The sequence below is a fragment of the Protomyctophum parallelum genome (assembly GCF_964188405.1).
Source record: "Protomyctophum parallelum genome assembly, chromosome: 11".
Taxonomy (NCBI): Eukaryota; Metazoa; Chordata; class Actinopteri; order Myctophiformes; family Myctophidae; genus Protomyctophum; species Protomyctophum parallelum.
This window is the reverse complement of record NC_139707.1, coordinates 7,801,378-7,826,905: the sequence shown is the minus strand read 5'-3', so window position 1 is coordinate 7,826,905 and position 25,528 is coordinate 7,801,378. Positions and strand designations below refer to the sequence as shown.

Here is a 25,528-nt window from a genome sequence, read left to right as displayed (position 1 = left end):
TGCTTTCTATAATTATCTAATCAAATATATCTACGAATAGGGATGTTCTCTCTCTCTCTCTCTCTCTCTTTGTGTTTCTGTCCTTTCATCCCACAAACTGTGATATTTCCTTGTAATTGATTAAGTCGCATATCACACTGTAAACACTGGCAAATGAAAGCTTCAGGCGAAACTTTGCGTTATGATCTGGTATCACTTAATGGAGTGCTCATCAGATATTGTGGGTCCAAGGACATCATTTGCATCATGCTCATGGCTGCTGCAGCTGCCTGCAGTACATGTCCATGTTTGGATAATTATTAGTTTGAGGACATTCCTCTGTCTTATCTGGAAGGATGGCAGACAGCCCAAGGCTTCTTTCAGCATTGGATTATTTTTATGTATTTTCTTTGACTACATTCAGCACACTTTTTTTGTTTGTTTTAATCATGATGAATACAGCATACAGCTCTTTTTTTCTCTCCTTTAAAACAATAAATAAATCCAGTATACATTTCTTTTTTTTTTTTACATAAAACCAGTCAAAAAACAATAATTTATAGTACAGAAATGTGGCCCCTCTGAAAAGTATGTTATGTAGAATATGTACTTATGTACGGAGGGGGGTGAAATTATGACAGGCAATTACTGCCGTCAAAATATCCCAGGTCAAAAAAAATTGTGTTTGAAATAGCCACTCGTGATTTGGGGCCCTAAGGATGACTACAAAATCTTTCACAGCAAACGTTTTTAACTCATAACTTTGCTTCTGGGGGATCCCTGGAACAACATATTTTCAGATGGGGGTCGGCGATATTTTGCTGATTTTATTGAAGCCTGTTATTTTATTACACATTTGGTGTCAGCAAGAAGTCCAACAGATCACTATTCCAATAACATAAATACATAATATATGTACAGTGTCATTTTCGCATTTTTTTTAAGGTTTTTACTTAAAATTATGAATGACTGTGACATGCTTCCTAGATGCTCCCTAGATGCTCAAGCATCGCCCTAGGGAGGTCTTTGATGCACATCCCACTGGGAGGAGACCCCGGGGCAAACCAAGGACGGAATGGAGGGATTCCATCGACTCACTGGCCTTGGAACGCCTCGGGATCCCCCAGACTTCCCTCTCTGGTGAAGCTGTTGCCCCTGCGACCCGACTACAGATAAGCGGTTGTAGATGGATGGAAGCATGCCCAAAATAAGGCCAGTTTGAAAGTGAAAAAAAAAGGGAAATTTGCGACAGGAGTTTTTCTGTCTCTTTCTCTCAGTTCTTGGATGTGGGCAGCGGGCACTCGGGTATCTGGGCGTCGTCCACGGAGCCCTCGGGCACGTGCACGGTCATGGTGCACGCTCGGATCCCTCCCAGGGGCTCCAGGACGTCGAAGACGCGGTCCCACACGTCCTGCTCTGGGTCGTACCTCTGCACGCAGTCCACCATGCACCTGCAGGGGTGGGGAGAAGTATACTCGCATGAAGTCTCCTTTGACACATTTAGGACTGAGACCAGATTATCCACATTTTGCCTTCTGAATCAGTTTTCTGGGAAGAAACCTACGTTTCTATATCAGCGGTTCTCAACATTTTTCATGTCGAGGAGCCCGACAATTATATGTATTTGGCCGCCGACCCCCATCTGAAAATAGGTTGTTCCAGGGACCCCCCCCCCCAGAAGCAAAGTTATGAGTTAAAAATGTTTGCTGTGAAAGAATATATAATATATATTCTTTCACAGCAAACATTTTTAACTGAAAATGTGTGTAATTCTTGGAATATTATTCCAAGAATTACACACAATTTTCACAACTTTTCAAAAAGTGAGCTTGTTCACACAGGAACAATTTTGACGTGGGTTTTGACATATAATAATTTTGGAAATATTCAAATTCTCCCCATACGCACAAGATCATTATCGGCCGATCATGAGAAAAATCGGTTCCAAAAAACCTGAAGGGAGCAGAGCACCCCTCAGTGCTTCTTAAACCACCCATGCACCCACCTGCTGTTCCACGAGTATCCCCCCACCACGTAGACCATGCCCTGGAACACGGTGATGCCCACGTCGCTCTGGCCGCGGGGCATGGGCGCCACCGCCGTCCACTGGTCCGCCGCGGGGCTGTAGCACTCGCAGCTCAGCACGTCGGCGTAGTCGCTGCTGCCCTTGAAGTGGTTCCCGCCCATGACGTAGAGCCGCTCGCCCACCGTGCACATGCAGTGGAGGCCGCGCAGCTCCAACATGTCGGCCCGCTGGCTCCACGCGTCGTCCGCGGGGTCGTAGCACCACAGCTCGTTCTGGAAGGTGTCCTTGGTGATGCCACCTATAGTTAGTGGCAGAGGCAGACACATTGTTACAGTGTAAGGGACAGTGAGCTCATCTTTATGATGTCTTTTTTTTGTAAGATTTATTTTTGGCTTTTATGCCTTTATTGATAGGACTGACAGGAGAGAGAGAGATTGGGGGGGGCGGTGACACGCAACAAAGGTCATCGGGATTGGGATTTGAACCCACAACACCCATGAATCACTCATGAATAATACTAATCACTGTAGTCTTCCGTGCATTACATGAAAACTCCTGTCAGATGGTCGCAAGTTGATTGAGTTGCATACTGTTTCACCCTCTACCATTGTGTATTTCTAGTTTATTGAAATAATGTCATGCACATGTTGTCCAGTGCATAGCCTACTGCAGGCCTGGCTGACTAGATTTAAAAGACATTTTCAAGCTCTTGCTACTGAAACGAACGATTATCTTTATGGAGAAATCCCGTCATTTACCATGCATCTCAATCATATAGAGTATATATATCTAGAGAAGACACCCGAGTTCTCCTCCCATCCACTTGCATTGAGTTGCTCAAAAGCTCATGAGGCGGATTCACTCCTCCTTCCTGGTAGGAACAGAGTGCATTCTGGGACGGATTGCAATGGTGAGTGGCCCCAAACACATGAACGCGCTGCCGTTGAACGCGCACGAGCGTCGTCCGTCGTGAACGTGTACAATGATAGTCAACGGACAGCGCGTTCATGTGTTTGGGGCCAGGCTGCAATACCTTCATTCGGCCACTATGTCCATTTCGCCTCATGATTTCCTCTGGGTGCCTTCTCTATAAATATATATACTCTAAGATCTCAATGGGTGAGAAGGACAGCTTGCCATGTCTCCTGTCTTGCCAACGTGCCTATTGGACGGGATGGGGAGAGACTTAGCGACTTGATGAGGGAACGAGGGAATGAAGTGTGATTGGTGGAGACTTAGCGACTTGATGAGGGAATGAGGGAATGAAGTGTGATTGGTGTGTGGCTGACTGGAACCAATCAGCAGACTGACAGATGATTACAGCTGGGCTTTTGCGACTCCCCGAGTCACCCTGCATGAACTAACGCTATGCTTCATTTATGCTGTTCTACACAAACATAAAGGTTAGTTTAGCATCGTGACGTGTAGTGAGATAGTAGATTTGCTATTTTCACTAATATTGTTTTGTCTTTGAAATGGAATGTAGTCTCAGTCATACTCATGCTCCAAAAATGACAGTATACTCTTCAAGTAAATGGACTTAGTTACTGTCCACCACTGACCGTAATGGAACTTTGATGTAAAAATACACAAGCATTAAAAACGGTAGAAATGGTGAAGTGAATAGAGGAAAAAGTGTGTGTGTGTGTGTGTGTGTGTGTGTGTGTGTGTGTGTGTGTGTGTGTGTGTGTGTGTGTGTGTGTGTGTGTGTGTGTGTGTGTGTGTGTGTGTGTGTGTGTGTGTGAGGGTGTGTGTGTGTGTGTGGGGGAGGCTCTGAGACAGTTCTTCTCTCTGTCAAAAAGCACAGAGGGTGTGTTTGTTTGGTTTTGAAGAGGAAGGAAGTGGTCAGGTGTTGCAAGCTGCAAACTGTGAAGAGAGCCTTGTCTTGTATTGTGACATCCATCTCCAGGATCTGCTCTTTGTTTTATTTGTGTTCAATCAGCTACTGCTTATCGAACTCAACCCCACACCCTGCACTACCACAACAAATACTAATTATTTGGGCTTGTAGTTCATTGATTATATTATTTATACGCGTTTGGTATTCCTTCAGAATCCGTTTATTTGTCTTGACAATTTGACTTTCAAAAATGTTCAGAAATGTCAGGTAAAATAGTCCGGATGTGATGCGTTTGTGAACTTGTATCTGCTATTGTCGCTACTTTTGGTGACACTCGTGTATGACCTTGAAATACGGAGACACAAGTTAACTGACACTGCAACAATATCGTACGAAAACTATTCTTCCTATGCATACTTACTTTAAACAGTGGCTAAAGGAATGTTGTATTTAGCCTTGTCGTTTCTGTGAGATGTTTTCTGGCATGCCATGCAAGCAGACGGAACCATAGTCAGACTTCTGAAAGCTGCGGTTTGGCATTGTTTGAAAGGTCTCTAGCTGTCTCTGACCCACTTCGATGGACCACATCTCTTTTGTGTTTCCTGCATGCTCTTGGTCTGATTCTGCACGGCGAAGAATTCCCGCCGCGGTGACAAGCTAGTTTCTTCTCATCCCACGGTTGCTAAGAAACAACTTGAGATTAGAATTCGAACAAAGCCCTAAAGAGCCTATATGCGAGTATGACGTGCAACAGAAAGTGGGGTTGATGTAGGTCAACAACGCAGGCTCTCTGTTGTGTACGTCACTACCTTAAGGCCTGAGTGTTGTTACGATCTGCCCATCCAGCTCTCTAAACTGACCGCCCCAGGGAATAGCTGTTACACATCCATCCACTTCTTCTTTCATGTCTCAAGGAAGGACCCCCAAATTCACTTGCATTTTATTTGGCTGTGGACCCCCATAAACAAAAAACTGTTTTTAGGGGCGCTAACCCCTCCTATGTCCAGCTTTGAGGGTTTATGTAAACACAAACATTGTCCTAACCTAAAACGAACATTGAATGCCATTGACAACGAATGGCCAGTTTTGACATAAACATTGAAGACAAAACTGAGGACTCAAATTGTGATTAGCCCGGAATGAGTTGATGTATGATGATAAGAGCGCCCCTCACTCCTTTGATGTATTTATTTAGCAGTTAAAATAGCATATTTGGATGCTATATTAACTCCCCCCTCCCCCCCCCCCCCTTCCCCACCGATCGAAATAACTGGACGGGGCATGCATTTCCAACTTGCATCGTTCCAAGTAGGCCACAGTGCCCAGCCCAACGGGTACCGCTGTAGTCCCCAAAAAGACGAGCGGTCTTCCAGTACCTGAGACATACATCAGGTCGCCGTGGACGCTGCCCGCATGGCCGTAATGTGGCTCCACCATGTTGGTCACGAACGACCACTCATTCTTCCTCAGGTTGTAGCACTCTACCGTGTCTGGAAAAAATGACCACAGAGAATGTAGAATTGTATAGTACAGTACAGTACAGTGGTCAACCCTTTTCATGTCAAGGCCCGTAACTGTTTCGGCATTTGAGCCACGGACTGGTCACCATTTGATGAGATTTTAGCCTCTCGAACCCAAAATGTAAGAATTGTGTTATTTTGTCCACAATTCCATGATGTATTGATGTTGGTACCGTTCGAGAGATAACAGGCAAGACAATAATCTCCTACATTCTATAATTGTGTAGACTAAATTTAGTAATGCCGATGTTTAACAACAATTTGACGCTTGAGCGCGTAAAATGAAACAAAAAAATGTCTGTCGACTATCTTTTTTTTCACTGAAGAAAACTACATAAAAACTAAGCTATGATGACTAAAACTGAGACTAAACATATTATCAATTTTGTCAACAAATAAAAACGAGTTCCTTGGTTGCATGCTGAAAACAGCAGATCTACGTATAAGCTCACGATGCGCTGTGAGCTTGTAGACCGGCTATTTTCAGCAAGTGTAAAATCACGCATTGCGACGCGCCCGCCAAAATGCATTTTAGTTGACTAAATCAACGGTACATTTAGTCGACTAAAATCTTAAACACTAAAATTAGACTTCAGATGACTAAAAAATGACAAACTAAATGGAATTTTGAACTGCAGGCTTATTTATAGAGGCAGCATATCGGCCCCACTCACCGATCTCTCCCGAGGCGTTCCTTCCGCCGACTGCGTAGAGCTTCCCTTTCAGAGCGCTGAGATGGAAGAAGGTCCTCTTCTCGTTGAGCGGAGCGATCTGAAGCCACGCGTCAAAGCGAGGGTCGTAGCGGTAGGCCGTGTCCACTGCCGTCTTACCCTTGGTGTCGTAGGTGATCTGGCCTGTAGGGACAAACACATTCTATCTATTACCAGTGGGACGCCTGACGGCGAGAAGCGACCTCGGCCGCATGCACGCATCCTCCACCTGGGTGACAGCAGACTGCTGGGCGAGCGCTGGCGCTTTTGGGGTCAAACCAGCATATGGAATGAATTCTGTACTGGCCATATATGGAGCGTGTCTTGAGTGTACAGGGTTTGATGAGGTCAGATCGACATATGGAATGTCTAAGGGTGGCAGCGGGGGCAGTGTTTTGAGTGTACAGGGTTTGATGAGGGTCCAGGTAGGGCTTGGCCTTAATAATCTGTTCACCCTACTACTACTACTACTTTGGGCGAACATTGATCAGCTCTGCAAGCTGATAAAATGAAAGGAAAAAATAACCCACTGACCGCCGACGATGTAGAGGAAGCCGCCCAGCAGAGCGACGCCGTGCTGGTAGCGCGGCACCTCCATGGGCCTCAGCGCCCTCCAGTGGCCGCCTCCTCCGCCGCCGCCGCCGGTCACCTCCTCCTCCACCGCGGGGTCGTACAGCCGCAGCTCGCGGCTCACCACCAGCTGCTGCCGCATCACGCCGCCCAGCGCCAGCAGGCGCGTGGCGTCGGAGCGGATGCGCGTGCGCTCCGTCTGCAGCAGCGGCTGCATGAAGGGCATCATCTGGTAGTTGCTGGCCTCCAGCAGCAGGTTGACGCAGGCCGCGTCCGTGCGCATCACGGACCTGCCAACGCCGCTTCCCTCCTCGTCCTCCTGGGACGAGAGCGTTCAGTTTTAGTCGTATTTTAGTCATCTGAAATGTTTTAGTCTTAGTCTATTTTAAGTTTCACCCAGTGTCAACTGTCCTAATGTAATCCTGGGCGCTATACACTTCCTCTGACAACCTGGGGAGTGCAACGGACTGACCTCATGCTTCCTTCTATGCATGAGGAGTCCAATCCGCTTCTTTTCACCTGACGGGTATGTCAGGTGATATGCTATCTGTCCTGAGAGCATATTTAGAACCAATTACGATACATTTAGTTTTTAAGACATTCAACTTCGTCTTATTTTCCATAATCCATTCAGAAACCAGTTTTAACTCTAGTTAGTTAGTTAGTTAGTTTATTTATCTCAGTCATTTACAGTACAGTACATTTCAGAATGAGGGTTACAGAAATACAGTTTGACTGAAAAGGTTTGGGCTGAAGCCGAAGCTTATTATGCCCACCTTATTAATGATTCAAATAATAAAAGGGAAAAAAAGGAATAGAAAAAAACAAAAACAGGAACAGTAGCAATGGGAAAACTGATTCTCTATAGTGCTGTGCTTCTTAGCTTATATGCCTTATACTAGTTACGCCCACATACATTTAGCTTTTCTTTAAAGCGTGCTTTTATATTTGAAGTGGTTGCTTCAAATATAGTGTGTATTATTGTTTACTTTTACTGCATATGTGTTTGTATATTTAGGTTTGAAGTGGTTACTTCAAATAATTTATATTATTTATATATTTTTATTTATATAATTTTGTATTATATAAATATCTACTGCCTAATAGTGCCTATGCATACTGTATATATTAAATTTTATATATTTGTCAATTATCATAGCTTTATATGATCTTTTAAATGTTCTTATGGAGTTGCTCTCTTTTAGTTCTGTATTGAGTTCGTTCCACAGATTCACCCCAATGGCGAATCTTTTGTGTTAGTCCTTGAGATTTAGATTTTTTTGAATATTTCAGTTCCTCTGAGTTCGTATCTACTCTACCTGGGTTTGAACAGATCCTGCATGCAGGTTGGAAGTAGCTTATTGTAGATCTTATACATTATTGTAGCTGTGTTGAGGTTGACTAGTTGAAGCACCTCATTGATGTGTTCAATAATCTCTGACGATGCATACATAGTCGTGTCATCCGCATAAATCCCCATACCTGCATATTTTAATACATATGGCATATCATTTACAAAAATAGAATAAAGAAGGGTGCCAAGACAGCTTCCATGTGGAATTCCACACTTAAGTGTCTCAATCTTTGAAAGGGAACCATTGAACATAACACTTTGTTTCCTGTTCACTAAATAGCCCTTCAATATATCAATGGCAGAATATTTTAATCCATATGCTGATAGTTTCATGAGTAGTAGCTCATGATCTATAAGGTCAAACAAAGGCTGTGCTGAAATCCAAGAGCACCACCCCCACGACTGACTTCATGTCAATCTGTTTGAACCACTCATCAGTAAGACAGTCAGTGCAGTACTTGTAGAGTAACCTGCTTTGTATGCATGCTGTAAATCTGAGTTGATATTGTTAATATCTGCAGAATGCTGATGGGCCTACTGTTTGGACCCGTAAAGGGCACCCTACTGTTTTTTGACAGAGGAGTAACCTTTAAAATTTTCCACAAATCAGGATAAGCACAATCCTTAATACATGAATATGGCCTACAGCCAGGCTTAGCAATATTGATTTAGCTGATAACTGAAGCAATCTGCCATCGATGTTGTCAAACCCACAAGGTTTATCACACTTAAAGGTTTCATGACATTCATTTTCATTTCTTTTTCTTTTTCTTTTTTCTTTTAGGTTTTATGACCTCAATTACACCCAAAAAACCTGAACTTTGAACATTCAGTGGATTTTCTGTGGTCTGAAGTTTTCTTTGGGGTTTTTGGGGCCTTTTGAGCTACAATGAAAACAGGCAACACAGTGAAACAGTGACATCTGCTGGCAAATCCCATTGACATATATGGGATTTGCAGTAAGTGATGTCACTTACTGCCGGCAAATCAGAGCACCTGTTTGAGCCAGAAAACCCCAGATCACAGAAAATCTACTGAATGTTAAAAGTTCATGTTTTTTGGGTGCAATTGAGATTAGAAAACCTAAAGAAAACAAGAACAATTCCAAAACCTTTTTTTTTATGTCACAATCCCTTTAATTGCATGAAGTAGCCTTACCATACAATCAACACTGATAGGCTTGAATTCAAACACACTATATCCTTCTCACACATAATTTTGTATTATAGCTTTGGACAGCCCACCACCCACAGGCAACATTTGATTTCTTAGGCGTGATTCATACTCCTATTTTAGAGCCGAATAAAAGTCGGTTCGGCTCTATAGAGCCTACAATGTGACGTCATTTGAGGTTCGGGGGGCGGGTACCGTCCTAAAGTCGGTTCGGCTCTATAGAGCCTACAATGTGACGTCATTTGAGGTTCGGGGGGGCGGGTACCGTCCTAAAGTCGGTTCTTCGGTGCTACTGAAAATTTCTGACGAGCCGAAATCATTTCGGCACTACAGCGGTAAAATAGGAGTATGTATCGGCCGTTAGTGTGTTCACTTTACTGAGGAAGTAATTATTGAAGTAGTTTTCTATATCAGAAGGTTTAGTAATGAATTCTCCATTCAGTTCAATAAATCATCATTAGCCCATTCTGAACGGGTACCCATTTTGGTGTTGGCATCATGTTATGCTTTAGCTATTGAAAAATAGCAGATCTACAAGCTCATATCGCGCCACCGAGTGGCGCGATACGAGCTTGTAGGTCTGCTATTTTTGAAAAATCGAAGAACGACTGACATTTTTAGAATCTGATCTCAGGTCAGAATGGGTTCATCAGACCAGTGTGTTGTCCAGTGGAAACCTCGTATGAATCTGATCTCAGGTCAGAATGGGTTAAGTACTCTCCAAAGTGTTTTACTGTCTCCATGATAGTATTTTTCTTACCTGGGAGATGTGGATGAGCTCGGTGGGGCTCATGAGGGGGAAGCGGACGTGGCGCATCAGGGCGTAGACGCTGGAGGCCCGCGCCGTGGCGTCGTGGTCCAGCCACACTCGGGCGATGCGGTACAGCTCCATCTCGGAGAAGCCCCGCAGGGAGTCGCTGGACAGCGCGCTCGCCAACGTGGCCTCGGACAGCTGCAGGTAGCGGCCGCTCTGCACCAACGCCGCCAGATTCTGGCTCACAAAGTCACCTGGACACACAGTGGCGAATTAACCCATTCTGACCTGAGATCAGATTCATACGAGGTTTCCGCCGGACACACACTGGTCCTGATGAACCCATTCTGACCTGAGATCAGATTCTAAAAATGTCAGTCGTTCTTCGATTTTTCAAAAAAATAGCAGACCTACAAGCTCGTATCGCGCCACTCGGTGGCGCGATATGAGCTTGTAGATCTGCTATTTTTCAATAGCTAAAGCATAACATGATGCTGACACCAAAATGGGTGCCCGGTCAGAATGGGTTAAAGAAATCACACCCGTGTGAAGTGAGGGGCGCTAATATATTAAAGTCTAACTCATGTTGATTAGCTGATGTAATGGTGATGTAAAGCACACGGTGCCAACACAAACATTAAATGCCATTAACAATAAAGAGACAATATTTGACGTAATGAGGTACAAAAATGACGTATGTTTTCCCTTCATTGTCAATGGCGTTTATTAACGAATGCATGAAATGACATGTTCCTGGTTAGTTCAATAATCAGTTGGTATCCAATGTGTTTTTCTTGCCAGGAATGAAATGGAGTCATGAGTTCCATTTCCACTCACCTATATTCCCCTTGAGGTCGTCCAGTTGCAGGTCAGCAGCCATGCGCTCCACCTCCACACAGTTCTCTATCGTGATCTTCACCCATTAAAACAAAGAAATACATACATTTACTACCTCCAGCCTGCGGGACACACATTTTGGTCCAAGGCTGCAACTATTGATTATGAAATAAAGTAATGAATAAGTAAGTAATAACAATAGATTTTAAAAACTTTCATTGAGTTTTATTAACCACTTAAGGCGTCACTATGTAACTTCTTATTTTTATGAATGATTTTTATAATTTAGCAAGATGTCCTTTTGTCCAAACGGTATGTTAAGTACAGTATGTTGTTATAAATACAATATATCTGGTTATACGATTGGGGTGGTTCTTCTATTGAGACATTTAGGTCCTGTGTCTAGGTGAGACATCCTGTTTCTAGTTTGACACGACTTTTGACCTGAAGGCAAGATTACATTTATCCCCTGAGCAAGCAGGCAGGCTCTATTAGTTAAATGGTATTAAAAAGAAAATCAGCACAACTGGTTCAAATCCGGGGATAGAAGAGGTACAGCTTTAAGCACTATTTATGTGTATAATTATGTATAAAATCAGTGTTGCACAAAAATAGAATAGAAAAATTACATGCTCAATCATACCGCATGAGCATGACTAGATTGGCTATTTCTGCTATAACATTTTTGAAAAAAGGCTAAATATACATATTTTTTATTATGGATTAGTTTTCTTAATTAAATCTGTCCCTGACCCTGGCATATTTTTTTCAAACGGGGGCTAATATGTGTCAATTTGGGGGTCCTTGACCTGAGAAGGTTTGACATGGGAAAAAGTTCGACAATACAGACTTAAGCACTTCGGTACTGCTGAAGTATTTTATACTTCAGACTTCCCAAACACTATACGTGCAATAGTTCAATTTACAACAAAAGGAAGGCATACAGTACATGAAGAAAACAATGATCCGGCCTGGGCCGTGGCTCGGTCCAGGCACCTTGGCTGGTAAGCCAGCTTTACAGTGGCAATGAGCCTGTCTCACTCACCTCACTGCCAGCTTTACAGTGGCAATGAGCCTGTCTCACTCACCTCACTGTGGCAATGAGCCTGTCTCACTCACCTCACTGCCAGCTTTACAGTGGCAATGAGCCTGTCTCACTCACCTAAGCCAGCTTTACAGTGGCAATGAGCCTGTCTCACTCACCTAAGCCAGCTTTACAGTGGCAATGAGCCTGTCTCACTCACCTCACTGCTGAGCAGCTGGTTGCAGAAGGCCAGCACGGGGAGGACCTGCAGGAAGTTGGCTGCTTCCAGCGTGTCCTGCAGGTTGGTCATGTTCAGGGTGACTCTGGACGTGTAGATGAAGTCTATGATGTTCTTCAGACCCGTCTTAGTCAGCCCGTGCAGTTTGATCTCTCCCATCTCCTGCTCCCTCATGCCACCTATAGGGGAGTGCACACATGGACATCAAAGGACATCAAAGGATATATACAGTATATACATCAAAGGACATCAAAGACACCAAAGGATATATGCAGTATATATTTTGCGTAACACATTTGTTCAAGAAAGAAATCCATGTCGTACACTGCATCTCCTCTCCACTAGCTAAAGAGTGCTGGGTTGCGCCCCGAAAAATAGCTGATCTTGTAGATCAGGGGTGAGCAACTTTGACGATGGAGAGGGCCACTATATTTCCACACTCACTCCAGAGGGGCCACGTTGCATATTACTGTCGTAGCAAAAATAGACACGTTTTGAGCTTGTAGATCGGCTATTTTTGCAATATTTTAATTGGAATCATGAAAAATTACCTTTTTATTTAATTTCAAATAAATGTAGTTATAGTTATGTTAACTTTATGAACTACATCTAAACACATTGGACATACAAAAGCGGGTCATGTTTGCATGTTTGGAATTGTAACAGCTGAAATCAATAATATATCAGTATTCTGATTTTAAGTGAAGGTGGGGGCCCCCCGGGCCGCCAGTTGCCCATGTATGTTGTAGATCTTCTATTTTTCGCTATTTTTGTCCAAAAGTGCCCTCTTACGGTATTCCGGCCCCCTGCCCCTCTGACACTCTCTGCACGTCCCTGTGGGAGGAAACCAGACGGAGGCGTGTGACTACTAGTATGGCGCGCTCAGTGGTGTGCAAATCTCCACCATGCCGAGATCCCTCCGTCATTCTCTGTGTGTTGACCAGTGTTGGGCAGTAGCTAGCTACAAGTAGCGAAGCTACATAGCTTAACTACATTTATCAGTAGCTTGATGGTAGCTTCACTCCTTTTGAACCAAGTAGCGTTTTTTGTAGTGTAGCTATTTTTAGACCCAAGTAGTGACGTAGCTTTCAACAAAAGCTATAAGTTACAAATTTACTGTTAAATAAAGTTTTGTGGGGGAAAAAAATCCCTGGAAAAAAATCCATGATTGGTTGGTTTAGATAAGAAGAGTCTGACACAGTTATGTTGTTAAGCAGCAAGAGGATCCCACGCAGCAGCTGTCCTTTTATCTCTAGCACAACACAATTAATTACTCACCTAATGCTGCCTGCAGGTTCCATGTTTAAAGGTATATTCAGTGATTTTACTCAAAAAACCTTAGGTTTCGTTTTTGGCTGTGGGACCCAGCCTTTCGTCCAATCAGGATAGAGAGTCAAAAACGAAACCTACGGTTTTTTGACCCCCAGGGGTTAACTGGGGACAGGGAGGAACTCCTTATATGGCCAGCACACTCTATAGTAGGGAGGATTATCACAACAAAACAAAAAAATAAGTGATATTTGAATTAAGTGAAATCACTGAATATACCTTTAATTCCAGCGTGTGTAACCTACATTATTTTCTAAGTGAAAGTTTTCATATTGTAAATATGATCGCTAACGTGGTTTAGTGACTATAGTACTTTGACAGCTCATTCATCGTAGCTTGTTTACAAGTCAAACGGACTTCTTGTGCAGAAACTGCCCCATCAAAATAAGAGCCACTTGTATTGATTAGTCAACACTAGTTTTATTTCTAAGTCTACCTACAGGACATTAACATCTCATTTAAGTGCCTGTCAGCATTCTCTCAATCTGAGTATCCCATCCTCAAATATTCGGTAAAACAGTGCCTATCGAGGCAACAGTCTGTCTTGAGAGACTAGCATTCTCTAGTCTAAATTATGTCTCTCAGCTGGTGTGCAAATGGCTAGGCTGTGGCAATAATAATAATTAAAATAAAATAACAAAAAATAACTAAAATCGTTAATTTTTTGGAACCATGAACTTTAGTTCAAAATGTTGAATTATGAACTGAATTAGTTCCTTTAAAAAAAATTAACTGTGAACTGAACTATAGTAATAGTTAATAAAAAAAAGAACTTTCCCAACACTGAACACATGAATCAGCCGGCTCCTGACACCGCAAGGTACATTAATACAAGTAAATGTGAAAAAGTTGACACCAAAAGCCAGACAGAGGGCTTGTTTTTTAATAAAAAATCTAACTCAGCATTTTTGCCTGTCTATAGGCTATTTGTTCGGTGGAAACTTGATCATTAAGTTGATAAAAAATATTTTAAAAAAAAGTAGTGTCCATGTAGCTAGCTACTTTTGCCATGTAGCTTATAGTGTAGCTTGCTACAATTATCTGGGGATAGCTTCGTTGTAGTTGAGCTATATTTAATAGAGAGTAACTGGTAGTGTAGCTTACTACATTTTCCAAGTAGCTTGCCCATCACTGGTGTTGACATGATGAAGGATGCTGATTGTTAAACACTTTGACTGCGTAATGAATTAATTAATTTCTTGTTGTGTTGCAGGGGCGGTCTGAGAACACAGACTTGGCAGTTTTGAACTCTACGGCTGGAAACTGAGGACAACACGATTACATACAAATGAAAGAATATGTAAGTGACAATAATAACAGACACATTTTATGATCAACTCCATGTTAAATTAAAATGATTTGTCCAGCAGAGCATATCATAATATGAAGAAAAACTATGGTCAAATGATTATTCAAAGTAATAACGCATAGCAATCGATCAATCGAGGTATTGTAATTTAAGTGCGCAGTTCAAGAATAGCTTAACCCTAAAATTGTGACACTATTCACAATGTGCTGCTTGTGCAGAGATAATAGGAACCACTATAGTCACATAATTCCATAGGTCACCAATTCTGGTGTAACTACTGTAGCGATCAACACCAAAGTGGACAAATATTACACGTAGGTATTACTCATAGGCTGCGATGTGCAATACAATGTGTCATGTTGTCGCTGGGCCTCACCCCTTTGTGAATCTCCAACAAGAGGAAGTAGGAACTTGGCCACCATAACCTAAATTCAATTGACACATTTGCACCACCACTGGTCTCTGTCTTCGACACGCTTCAACCTGTCAAGGCCTGTTCATTCATTCTCACCACTTAGGTGGTGAGAAAACCATTTTCTCTGAGTTTGTGTTGGTGTTAATCAAATGCAAGGCTTAATTGCACCTGTCTGTCTTTCTCACCCCCTCTGTCTCTCTCTCTGTCTCTCTGTCTCTCTCTCTCTCTCTCTCTCTCTCTCTCTCTCCCTTTCCATCTCTGTATTTGTTTGTGCACGTCAGTATAGGCACACAATCTATATGCTTTTGTCTAAACGTCAATAGCAAATATGTTTAGAAACGTCACCAATAACAACAAAAGCTACTTTACAAGATCAATGCAATGTTTTGCAGATCAATTCGCAGATTTTTGTTATAGTGGGGGGAAAAAAAACCCTTCCCTGCCTGTGGCCTGGAGATAAACATCACAGCAGTGATTTGTACGGTTTCCAGATCGTTATCTTGTGCTGGCGCATCAGGCATCGTCTCAGCGGTGCAGCATCAGCACCATAGCAACACCTCAGCAGATACCTCACATTTCTTCAGCAACACATCACGTGTTCACACATGAATTTAATTTAATTTTTAAAATTTTCAAAAAACGATGGGCTATAACCCATCAATAACCCAACATTTTTTTTCAAATCCTCAAAAATGATGAAAAACGGCGTGCTATAGTATGCCGTACGGTATGGGCTATAGCCCATATTCAGAAATGATGAAAAACTAGGTTAATTTTATTACTCAAGACCTGTTTTATACCTCGACATAAAAAGTATCAACAAACATTGGCCAAGTTGTTACTGTAAATAATAAAAAAAGTAGTATAGTATAAGAAATAGGGAAAATAGCCAACGTTGCGAGGCATTGTGATTTGTGAGCTTGTAGATCTGCTATTTTCACAATATTATCTGTGGAATTGAGTCAAACAAAATGTAATGCCTCAAGTCCTACGATCCTACGAAGTGCTTGTCAGGGTGGGGGGTCCCCATAATAGGATTATTCTGGGGGTTCATGGCCTGTAAAGGTTGAGAAGCCTTAATTGTTCTAGATAGAACAGCTGTTTCTCAACCAGTGGTCCGCACAGAGACTGTACAAGATCTTCACAAAAGCTTTTTGCTTTTTCAGCCAGACAGCTGAGTAAATCAACATTATGAAGGATTATTGTGAAGTGTCTATTTTTGTGCCGTACCCTTTGAATTGACTTTATTCTGAAGAAAATGTGTTCTAATAGACTGGTGAAGTGGTGATACATTAGGCTTTGTTGGGAAATATAACGCTGTAACTTTTGTTAGTCTACATCTATGCACCTGCAGTGCATTCATGCATAAAAAAACACCAGGCGTCAAACTGTAATCATTCCAGACATTGTGGCCCTCAGTTTAACCCATTTTGTGCGCGAACGCCTTTTGGTGTTTTAAGCATTATGTTATACTTTACTCAGATATACAAGCTCATAGCCCCTATGAGCTTGTAGGTCTGCTATTTTTGAAAAATCGTGAAAATGTGGCGCAAATCTTTGAATTTATGTTCGAACATTTTTTACTCAAATCTTTGCTTCGGGGGGGGGGGGGGGGGGGTCCCTGGAACTACATATTTTCAGATTGGGGTCGTCGGCCAATTACAGATAATTCTTGGGGTCCTTGACATGAAAAAGGTTGAGCACCACTGACATCGAAACATAGGGTTTTTCAGAAAACTGTGTAGGATTTAGAAGCCATTTGTAGAATTGTCAAAATGGATTAAAATCCTATAGCGAGAATTGAGGATTGTTCGGAATATGAGCCCACAAAGGGTTGAGATTGAGAACCACAGGCTTTAGAACAAAGGTTGCTGGAATGAAGTCAAACACAGTTGAAACAAACAGCTTGTTTATGTGGAGAAAAAAAACCCTACAGTATTCCAGTGGATTGATTACATAATATTGTGCAAGCTGCTGCTGCTGCCAACCTCCAAAAACAGGAAGTCTAATGCAGCACGTAGTCAGATGGTGAAGTCTTAACAGCTTTGCTGCTTCTTGTCTTTTGCTGTATATTTACAGTATGTTGACGTGAAGTGAAAGTAAAAATAGCGGTGCCTTGTGACACTAGACTATACTTAGCTCTGGTCCATAGCCCTAATGCTTCTATGATTCTGAATCATAGTTATCAATTAGCATTAGGGCTATGGACCAGAGCTATATAGACTATACTATGACCGCACTGTGAAATGAGTTTACGATTTACAATTTAGGCATTTAGCAGACGCTCCTAATCCAGAGCGATTTGGGAGGCCCTACCAAGACTCCTGCCTGGCAGTTCAATCCAACCTCACCATCCTTCTACCGATATAGCCTATACTCACTATCCCTCCTCTGTGTACGTGTCCAAACCATCTCAGTCTGGCCTCTCTGGCTTTATCTCCAAAACATGCGCTGACCCTCTGATGTACTCGTTCCTGATCCTCCTCTCCATCCTTGCTACTACCAGAGAGAACCTCAACGTTTGTAGACTGGGACCCTCAGTTCTTAATGGTACGGGGACTCACCAGTGAACATGGCCTTGAAGTAGTCGCTGGCTGAAGCCATGATGACTCTGTGTACTGGGAACCTTTCCTCGCTGCTGTCCCCGGGCACCAGGATCACATCGCACAGAGTCTCGTCTAGCCGGAACGTAGCAAAGCCCTTTTGGGGGAAGAGGAACAATATTGAGTAATTAGTTTATCAGCTGATAGTGTGTATACAGTATAGGCCTGTCTCCATTATTATTACATAATCGCCTAATCGCAATTAACTTTTGCATAATCGCCATGATGGTTTGGTTCATACAGTTTTAAACGTTTGCTAAAAATAGTGGAAAATATACAAGCTCTCAACGCAACTGTGAGCTGCATGTGCAGATTGGCTATTTCCACTATTATGTAACACATTTTGAGTAGAAAATATGAATGATGGTGTATTTTGGCCATAATACATTTTTCAGAGGCAGGTGGGCAACCCTTTAGTGTCAACGCTGTTGTGCTGCTTTATACCTTCCCTCGGGGGAAGGTGTTTAGTTTACCTGTAGCCCTGGTCCGAGTCTCTCATTAACGCCCTGACGAGAAGGCCTCTGCGCACACGGGGGAACATTCCACTGCTGTGCGAGGGGTCCAACTTTACTTTACCCAAAATAAACAAAACTACTCCGCTAATCACCGAAACAAAGCCTGTTTTGTGTTGGTGATGGTGAAAGTCTATTCTCCAGGCTGGAAAACGTCTCAGTTTCTCCAGCTTCTCTCTAAAATGCACTATTTTCTGTCATGAAATAAAATGCATCCAAGTGGATATAGGCACAACCCGGAAATGCCTTAGTAGAGGAAGTTACTCTGTCCGGTACATTACTTCTGCATTTTAGAGAGAAACTGGGGACCTGAGACGCTTCCCAGCCTGGAGAATAGACTTTTTCCTAGGTCTAGCAGGCTTTGTTTCGATGAGTATAGCTACCTGGTATTGTTTATTTTCGGGAAACTCTATAAACCCTCGCGCGACAATGGGAAATGTTGCTAGAGAGCAGCGGAGGCGGTCCCCCCCCCCACTGAGAGTCAGTGTTGTTTTTGGCAGCAATATTTTAGTTTTAGTCATAGTCTATTGAATAGTTTTCACTTAGTTTTAGTCACATTTTAGTCACCTTGAATGTATTAGTGTTGGTCTAGTTTTAGTCGACTAAATGTCATAAGATTTTAGTCGACTAAATCTACAGGTGACGAAATTGTCAGTATATTTAGTCTTAGTTTTAGCCACCATAGCATAGTTTTAATTTAGTTTCCATTTAGTTTTCTTCAGTGGAAAAAGGTAGTCGACGGACATTTTTCGTCTTCGTTTTAGTCGACGAAAACAACACTGCTGGGAGTTAGTGAGAGACTCGCTATAGAGCACCGAAGTCCTGACGTAACTCGCTCATCCCGACGATTCCCCTGGTTCGCGGAAGTAATTTCTCTATGGAGAATAACATGGGGTGATCTTAATATCGTCTACTATAAGCGTTGTGGTCCAAAAATAAACAAGCTGTCTCGGCGTTATTGTCAGGGAGGTGTCTCTGTATCGTTTGCAACAGTCAGTCACTCATATATGATACAGTCTGCTTCTAGCGAAAATCTAACTAATTCAGCAGCAGTAACATTAGCGTTTTCTCTCAGTCAGTTGATTCTTCATATCCATATGAGTGAAGCGGCCGGGATGACATGTTTATTTTTCAAACACAGTTCTTATATGAAGCGTTCTAAAAATCCTCCTATGGCGATTTCAATGCAACTAAACAAATACATGAACCTGGGGACTGACGCCCTCTACTGAAAGTGACGTCAGACTTCGGTGCTCTATAAGCTAGTTTACCTACAGGATGTCAGCTCCGTGCTGAGCGCTGCTATAAGCTAGTTTACCTGCAGGATGTCAGCTCCGTGCTGACCGCTGCTATAAGCTAGTTTACCTGCAGGATGTCAGCTCCGTGCTGACCGCTGCTATAAGCTAGTTTACCTGCAGGATGTCAGCTCCGTGCTGACCGCTGCTATAAGCTAGTTTACCTGCAGGATGTCAGCTCCGTGCTGACCGCTGCTATGAGCTAGTTTACCTGCAGGATGTCAGCTCCGTGCTGACCGCTGCTATGAGCTAGTTTACCTGCAGGATGTCAGCTCCGTGCTGACCGCTGCTATAAGCTAGTTTACCTGCAGGATGTCAGCTCCGTGCTGACCGCTGCTATAAGCTAGTTTACCTGCAGGATGTCAGCCCCGTGCTGACCGCCGCTATAAGCTAGTTTACCTGCAGGATGTCAGCCCCGTGCTGACCGCTGCTATGAGCTAGTTTACCTGCAGGATGTCAGCTCCGTGCTGACCGCTGCTATAAGCTAGTTTACCTGCAGGATGTCAGCTCCGTGCTGACCGCTGCTATGAGCTAGTTTACCTACAGGATGTCAGCCCCGTGCTGACCGCTGCTATGAGCTAGTTTACCTGCAGGATGTCAGCTCCGTGCTGACCGCTGCTATAAGCTAGTTTACCTGCAGGATGTCAGCTCCGTGCTGACCGCCGCTATAAGCTAGTTTACCTACAGGATGTCAGCTCCGTGCTGACCGCTGCTATAAGCTAGTTTACCTACAGGATGTCAGCTCCGTGCTGACCGCCGCTATAAGCTAGTTTACCTACAGGATGTCAGCTCCGTGCTGACCGCTGCTATAAGCTAGTTTACCTGCAGGATGTCAGCACTGTGCTGACCGCTGCTATAAGCTAGTTTACCTGCAGGATGTCAGCTCCGTGCTGACCGCTGCTATGAGCTAGTTTACCTGCAGGATGTCAGCTCCGTGCTGACCGCTGCTATAAGCTAGTTTACCTGCAGGATGTCAGCTCCGTGCTGACCGCTGCTATAAGCTAGTTTACCTGCAGGATGTCAGCTCCGTGCTGACCGCTGCTATAAGCTAGTTTACCTGCAGGATGTCAGCTCCGTGCTGACCGCTGCTATAAGCTAGTTTACCTGCAGGATGTCAGCTCCGTGCTGACCGCTGCTATAAGCTAGTTTACCTGCAGGATGTCAGCTCCGTGCTGACCGCTGCTATGAGCTAGTTTACCTGCAGGATGTCAGCTCCGTGCTGACCGCTGCTATGAGCTAGTTTACCTGCAGGATGTCAGCTCCGTGCTGACCGCTGCTATGAGCTAGTTTACCTGTAGGATGTCAGCTCCGTGCTGACCGCTGCTATAAGCTAGTTTACCTGCAGGACGTCAGCTCCGTGCTGACCGCTGCTATAAGCTAGTTTACCTGCAGGACGTCAGCTCCGTGCTGACCGCTGCTATAAGCTAGTTTACCTGCAGGACGTCAGCTCCGTGCTGACCGCTGCTATAAGCTAGTTTACCTGCAGGATGTCAGCTCCGTGCTGACCGCTGCTATGAGCTAGTTTACCTGCAGGATGTCAGCTCCGTGCTGACCGCTGCTATGAGCTAGTTTACCTGCAGGACGTCAGCTCCGTGCTGACCGCTGCTATAAGCTAGTTTACCTGCAGGATGTCAGCTCCGTGCTGACCGCTGCTATGAGCTAGTTTACCTGCAGGATGTCAGCTCCGTGCTGACCGCTGCTATAAGCTAGTTTACCTGCAGGACGTCAGCTCCGTGCTGACCGCTGCTATAAGCTAGTTTACCTGCAGGACGTCAGCTCCGTGCTGACCGCTGCTATGAGCTAGTTTACCTGCAGGATGTCAGCTCCGTGCTGACCGCTGCTATAAGCTAGTTTACCTGCAGGATGTCAGCTCCGTGCTGACCGCTGCTATAAGCTAGTTTACCTACAGGATGTCAGCTCCGTGCTGACCGCTGCTATGAGCTAGTTTACCTGCAGGATGTCAGCTCCGTGCTGACCGCTGCTATAAGCTAGTTTACCTGCAGGATGTCAGCTCCGTGCTGACCGCTGCTGAACACCCTGGCCAGCGGCCTCGGGGGGAGGTGTGGCTTCACGTAGGCTGCTGCTGCTGGAGGAGGAGGAGTTGGTTTTGGGGGCGTGGCCACAGGGGCGTGGCCGGCCGGGGGCTGTGGTGGAGGCGGGGCTCCGGCAGCAGGAGGAGCAACGCCTCCGGAGCTTGGAGGAGTTCGCCGGTCCTCTGCGGGGATACAATATTATTATTATTGAGACACTTACTGTACATAAACCGTCATAATTCAAAATCATGTAGTTCTCAAACGTTTTCGTGCCAAGGTCGGAGGACCCTCTGAAATAGATGTATATTGCCACGGACCCTTCCGTCTGAAAATGTTTTTTTGCCAGGGACCCCCACAGAAGAGAAATACCTTTTGAAAAGCCGTGAGCATTTGTGCAAATCTTTGAATATACGTATATATTCTTTTCATAACATCTTCGCTTCTGGGGGGGTCCCTGGAATAAAGTAGCTGAATACAAATAATTTTGGGGGAAAAAGGTTTGAGCACCACTGATATAGAATCAAATCAGTTTTTGTTAGGATTTAGAAGGCATTTTGTAGAATCGGGTCGTAAACAAGGGTTAGTTGGAGACCTTGTTGGGGAGCCGGCCTGTTGTCCGGATACGGATTCGGAGGTCCGTCAGGCTGGGGAGGAGGCGGTCCACCGGCGCCGTCCCGGTTCTGATGCCTGCTCCCCAGGCGGGACAGCCTGCGGTGGAGCCGGCCGGGACCGCTGTCATCCGCACTAGCCCTAGAGAGAGAAAGAGGACATCATCATCATTTTTTCGACCGCGGTCGAGATCATGGATTTCACAATGCCACGCCAGACTTTCATTGCCACCTCAGTTCCTGTTTACTGATGCATGTGTCTCTAGCGATCAGGGATCAGGGAACGACAGTTTTCTACCTCTGGGCTGGTCCAGAGAAGAAGGGAAGATATAACCTCATTGTCAGCTCTGTAGCAGTGGCCGGCAAACTGTGTTCTTCTGGATCGGACTAGTGAAGAAACACGGAGGGCATAATGGACCGCTGTCATCCCCACTATACAATACCCCTAGAGCCCTGGTTCCCCAACTAGGGTCGGGGACCATTATTATGGGTCCCTTTTATTTTCTGAGGGGCGCCAGCCCCTCCCATATACAGGTGTAATGCTTGTCTTTAGTTCAATGTTTGTTTTGTAAACGCCATTGACAATGAAGGGAAATTTTACGTCATAATGTGCTAATTACGTCATATTGTCTCTTTATTGTTAGTGGCGTTTAATGTTTGAGTTTGCACCGTTTGTTTTACATCACCATTACTTCACCATATCAACATGAGTTAGACTTTAATATATTAGCGCCCTTCACTTCACACGGGAGTGATTTTTATTTTCAAAACACATTACCAAAAAAAGCATAATTTGTCACGTATTTTCAGTAATTTTATTTTAATGGGTACCCGGTACCCAAGCGTGTTGGGATCAGTACCCGGTATACCCAAGCATGATTGGTTGGGTACCTGCGATTGGCGTCTGGTGGCTGCTGTCCATCGGCTTCACGCCGGGTAGAAGACCTGAGTGGAGACATGTTTATTCAGCTATTTTATTTTCATCACATTATATCTTTTTCTTTTTTAACAAATTTACCCGATAGACTCGGCATAAATTATTGTGATTTAGCACATGGAGCCAAGATAATGAACACATGATTTATATCACTCGTGTGGGAATGCATTTGTCACAGTTCTGTGAAATTTTTCAGTGACAAGCAAGAGAGAAGACATAATGATAAAATACCAAATAATAGTACTAGTAAAGTAACAATACTGGATTTAATGAAGTAGATAAGATAGAAATTAAGTTAAAGTGCAGGTTGAGCAGCATCCAGGTATGACAAACCTCTTAAGTAAGGGATAATGCATGGCTAGGTGGTCAGTCATTACGGCGGCATCAACACCCGCCAAAATACATTTTAGACGACTGATCAACTGTAGATTTAGTCGACTAAAATCTTATGATATTTAGTTGACTAAATCTAGACTAAAACAGGGGTAGGCAACCTTAAGCACCAGTGCCAACATTGGCACAAAGGAGGGTGATCACTGGCACACTGGCAAGTGTGTGAGAGAGTTTTTTTGGGGGTTTCTTTTAGGACAAACTTTATATTTATGGACAAGCAAAATATGTTGGAATTTTTCACGTGGTGTCATTAAAATTAATTAATGTTGATATGGCACACTGACGATCTAGTTTTAGTCACATTTTACTCAATGTTTTAGTGACTAAAACATTGAGTAAAATGTGACTAAAACTAAATTCAAACAAAGAGACTGTATGACTAAAACTAAAATAAAAACGTCCGGTCAAAATCAACACTGTTACGCGGTACCTTCATTACGTCGAACACACACAAAATAATGTTGGTATTTAGTAACTTTTGAAGGTTCATTCATGGCCGTAGCAGCGAGCTAAGTGCTGTAAAACGCCATTAAACGCCATGTCCAGCACTGTGACTCACCTGGAAGAAGAGATCCTCCGCATGAAACTGCTTCTGAGACTAGCTCCCTCCAGCCTGAGGACCGTACGTGAAGACCCAGGCCTCCGAGGTAGAATGTGAAGCTACGGTATACGTAGATGTCCCCTGCAGCCCAGTAGACCTCTCAGTTAGGGCTGTCACCAAACGATTATACAAATTTAACTTGGCGATCAATTGTCACACAAATAATTGCGATTACCAATTTAAATGCGTTTGGGGCATTGAACATTGGAAATATTAATCAAAATGCCTCGAATGCCTTGTCACAAAGTGACACGTTGTAAGCTTGTAGATCAGCAATTTTTAGCTTTTTTTTTTACATGCTGACGATTATGCAAAAAATAATTGCGAGTATCTCAAAATGATTGCGATTTTAGACGATTATGGAATAATTGTAACGGGTCAGAACAATATGAAGCTATACGTACTCTATACCGCCTGCAGCCCAGGGACCTCTCAGAACAATATGAAGCTATACAGTACAGTAGAATTCTGAAACCATACAGTACAGTAGAGATGTCTCCTGCAGTGAAACAGGAACTGGTTTGCGAGCAACAATTAACGCATCGGGGGGTGTTTCACTCTCACTCTGTGTCTCAACACCTTGCCCTCGCTTCCTGCGTTACAACTTCTCCTTCCTTTATCTTCTCTGCATCTCGGGAACCCTCCCCTCGCATGCCCTCCACTCTGCGACCATGACTTAGGATCCTGACTGAATTGTTGTTGTTCTTGTGTAGGCTCACCTTTATTGTTTTGACTATACCTCGAACACACACACCAATAAGACAAACTACAATTATTGACTCTTGAACAATGAACATGAAAAGCATTGTTTGTTTTGGGAATTTATTATGCTCTGTATCAGGTCAGTGTAGATATTAGGGTTGTAACGATACATTTTTACCAGCGATACGATACGTATCACAATATACATTGACGATATGATACATGGACGATATTGGTTAATTATGGAGATACGATACGACACGATTCAATTATTTGAAATCGATACATTAACTATTTAGCAAATACATTAAACATGTGTAAAACTATTATTATGGATATAAATAAGTAAACACAGTGATTCTATGGCAAATAGATGGACATTGTATTTGGACACATGTGGACAAACCCTCGCCTTGACATGAACACAGAGAATACACACATTTATCGATAGACCAAGTGTAGCTATATGGAATGGAGAAGTAGTTAATCATACCATCATTTAAAATTGCTAAATAGTGGGGGGGACCCTGACGAAGGCTGATTGCCGAAACGCGTTGGTCCTCCATTTTTGTGTAATGATCTTTGCCATGCCTTAACTTCCACCTCACTGGAACAGAGTGCCTTGGATCCTCTTCTTTATTTTCACAATGCACATGGTACTTCATGTAAAATGTATTATTTCCATTGCAAAATGATTCGATACCGCTTCTTTCCACTGCAAAACGATACGATACAAAGTCAAAATGATACGACACGATATTTGCTG

The 25,528-nt window shown here is 43.5% G+C and overlaps 1 protein-coding gene across 1 annotated transcript; it reads right to left on the bottom strand.

Moving 5' to 3' along the window:
* Window positions 1-969: 969 nt before the first annotated feature.
* Window positions 970-24,164, bottom strand: LOC310866514 (kelch-like protein 9). The gene is made up of 13 exons (XM_083776148.1): window positions 24,019-24,164; window positions 23,021-23,074; window positions 22,114-22,271; window positions 21,486-21,703; window positions 17,643-17,778; window positions 12,008-12,204; window positions 10,764-10,839; window positions 9,933-10,180; window positions 6,610-6,964; window positions 6,040-6,219; window positions 5,222-5,335; window positions 1,985-2,303; window positions 970-1,430 (listed from the first exon to the last, which is right to left on the bottom strand). The coding sequence occupies exons 1-13, from the start codon at window positions 24,039-24,041 to the stop codon at window positions 1,253-1,255; spliced, it is 2,256 nt and encodes a 751-aa protein (XP_083632274.1). The 5' UTR covers window positions 24,042-24,164; the 3' UTR covers window positions 970-1,252.
* Window positions 24,165-25,528: the final 1,364 nt, after the last annotated feature.